Raw genomic sequence first — 2,820 nt, forward strand, 5'->3', positions numbered from 1 at the left:
AAAACGTGTGATTAAAACTTTAACTGTTGTTTAAACTGAAATATGGAATCTAGACAGAAATGAACCCTGATATGGGGGGGGGGGGGTAAATGTTTAAGCTCTCACTTTTTCATCAGTTCCTATAAAAACTGATGAAGAGTGAATTAGATCCAAAGAGAGAAAGTTTTACTGTCAGGTTTTTATTTTCTAACAGTCAGAACAGGAAATGATGTAACAAAGAGACGGAGAGCCGTAAACATGTTGGTTTTTTCTAGATACATGATCGCCGTAAACATGACCTCCATGGATGACATCATCACAGGAATGACCACTGAGGTAAGTGTCCGGGTACCGACCACGGTACTTCCTGAGCTGGGGGGGTGGGGGTGTCCAGCAGGTGTATTCAGGTGTGTCCTCTGTCTCCTGGTAGGACCCCTTCAGTTCTTCAGCCACCACTGAGGATGATTATGACTATGGAATCGATGACAACCTGATGTGCGACCGCCAGTCGGTGCGGGACTTCCGGAGTCGCTACGAGCCGCCCTTCTTCTGGATCATCACCCTTGTGGGCGGAACCGGGAACCTGGCCGTGGTCTGGATCTACCTGAGCTTCCGTAAGCGGCTGAAGACCATGACCGACGTGTACCTGCTGAACCTGGCGGTGGCCGACCTCCTGTTCCTGGTCACGCTGCCACTGTGGGCCGCCGAAGCGTCTCACGGCTGGATCTTTGGCCCCGCCATGTGCAAGATAAACTCCGCCCTCTACAAGGTGAACCTGTTCAGCAGCATCATGCTCCTGACCTGTATCAGTGTGGATCGCTACATCGTCATTGTGCAGACCACCAAGGCCCAAAACTCTCAGATGGAGCGCCGCCGCTGCAGCCGGCTGGTGTGCGCCGGCGTTTGGCTGCTGGCGCTGCTCCTCGCCGTCCCTGAGCTGTCCTTCGCCGTCCCTGCCAACTCCTACTGCAGGATGGTTTACCCTTCCAACCTGGGAAACCGCACCAAAATCCTGGTTCTGTCGCTACAGGTGAGCATGGGTTTCTTCGTACCCTTCATGGTCATGGCCTTCTGCTACAGCGTCATCATCGCCAAGCTGCTCAAGACTCGTAACTTTGAGAAGCACAAAGCCATGCGAGTGATCCTGGCCGTAGTGGTGGTGTTCATCGTGTCCCAGCTGCCCTACAACAGCATGCTGGTGATGGAGGCCACGCAGGCTTCCAACATGACTGTGACGGACTGCGAGAAGGTCAAGGCCATAGACATGGCCGGCCAGGTGCTGAAGAGCATCGCCTACATGCACGCCTGCCTCAACCCCTTCCTCTACGTGTTTGTCGGGGTCCGCTTCCGCCGTGACATAAAGCGGCTGCTGCACTGCTGCCTGCCACAGTCCACCAAGACCCCCCTGGGGAAGACCAGGAGTCCTCTGAGCTCCACCAGGATCTCGGTGATGTCTGACAGCGATACCTCCCATGCCCTGTCATTGTAGAGAGGCGGCGATTCAACATCCTGTTTATGCTGCATCAGCCTGAATGTCGCAAGATGGGTGACGACAGGAAGAGCTGGCCGTTCTGCTCCAGCTTCAAGATGCATGCTGCTTAACTTCTGTCTCAGCTGTGACTCTGCAGTCTCAAGATCTTCAACATCTAGAACCACAATGACCCTTCAAAGCTGTCCGTTAAACCCTTAAACCGCTCAGGAGACTGGTCCGCCTATTTCTGATTGGGGGGAGCAGCATGTGGAGCCATGTCAGCTCCTGCTCCTCTCCAGGCGGGATCTTCCTTCCCTTTATGGTCGACCTGCTCCACCTGGAGAGGTCAGACTTTCTGTCCAAGCAGACCCCAAGTTTCATCTCCACATGCAGAACAACCAAGATCTCAGGACTGTTTCATGATGTCATGATGAACTTTATCAGGACTCTCCTGAACTGTGAAGCTTGTTTTCAAACAGAAGCTGGGACTTTAGGAGCTGCTGCTGCTGTGGTGACTGTCCTGTTCTGACCTATGAGGTCACATTGAGCCCAATGTCTGTTTTCTGTCTTATAAATGTGAGTTTTGTGTTTTTCTTTAATGATGTTTAAACCTGTCACCACTGCTAAGGTGTGCCGGCCGAGGCTGCCCAGGGCCCGGCTCTCTGCTGCTGTACAGAATCTGCTGTGAGTTCATTGACTGTACAGGTTTTTATCTTGGTTATTCACAATAAAACCAGTTGAACGTGTTTTCAGTTTGTGAGCCTGAAGATGAAAAGGAACCTTATGAAAGGCGGTCACATCCCCGCCCCCCCTACCGTTCTCATGCAGAACTCTGATCACAAACATCACATGTTTTATTGGAACATCTGAGCTCCGGCGTCATCTGCAGAAAGAGGAAGCCAAACTTTTGCAGAAGTGACACCTAAAGCTTTTTCTCCCTGAAACAGCCGACAACTGACACAACGTTAGTCCTACCAAAATAAAGGCTTTGTCTTGTTCCTGTTTACAAGTTCTGCTCATAGGAAACTGATAGATGACTGAGCAATCACCTGCAGACAGGAAGTGTCTGTGCAGCCGTGATTAACGCTGCAGTGAAACTTCCTGTCCAATGTCAAAACAACCTAAAAACTACGTCAGAGGAGAAATACTGGAGATCAACTGGAGAATTGAACTACTTCACATTATATACAAATACTTGAGAATAAAATCACTTCAAAAGGGAAAAAAGCTCAAATTAAAAAGAAATAGTTTACAAAATTTATAAATTAAAAACATCATAGGTGCTTTATAGTAATATAAAAAAAAAAAAGCATTCTATTCAGTGTATTTCTATAGCTCCAATTCACATCATGTCATCTCAGGTCACTTTC

General features: G+C 49.4%; 1 protein-coding gene across 3 annotated transcripts in view; it reads left to right on the forward strand.

Annotated features, from left to right (window-relative positions):
• LOC107104786 (C-C chemokine receptor type 9-like) overlaps nucleotides 1–2,190 on the forward strand; it is a 4,310-nt gene extending 2,120 nt beyond the window's left edge. For 2 of the 3 annotated variants that reach the window (XM_015404872.1, XM_015404873.1), the window contains exons 2-3: nucleotides 255–315; nucleotides 410–2,190. In XM_015404872.1, the coding sequence (XP_015260358.1) occupies nucleotides 259–315; nucleotides 410–1,468 (1,116 nt within the window). In that variant the 5' untranslated portion in view covers nucleotides 255–258 and the 3' untranslated portion in view covers nucleotides 1,469–2,190. Of the gene's footprint in view, nucleotides 1–80; nucleotides 316–409 lie in introns of those variants that run through there. The other variant, XM_015404871.1, reaches the window with a different exon arrangement.
• The last annotated feature ends 630 nt before the right edge of the window (nucleotides 2,191–2,820 follow it).

The sequence above is a fragment of the Cyprinodon variegatus genome, unplaced genomic scaffold (genome assembly GCF_000732505.1).
Source record: "Cyprinodon variegatus isolate N-32 unplaced genomic scaffold, C_variegatus-1.0 Scaffold1883, whole genome shotgun sequence".
Lineage (NCBI taxonomy): Eukaryota > Metazoa > Chordata > Actinopteri > Cyprinodontiformes > Cyprinodontidae > Cyprinodon > Cyprinodon variegatus.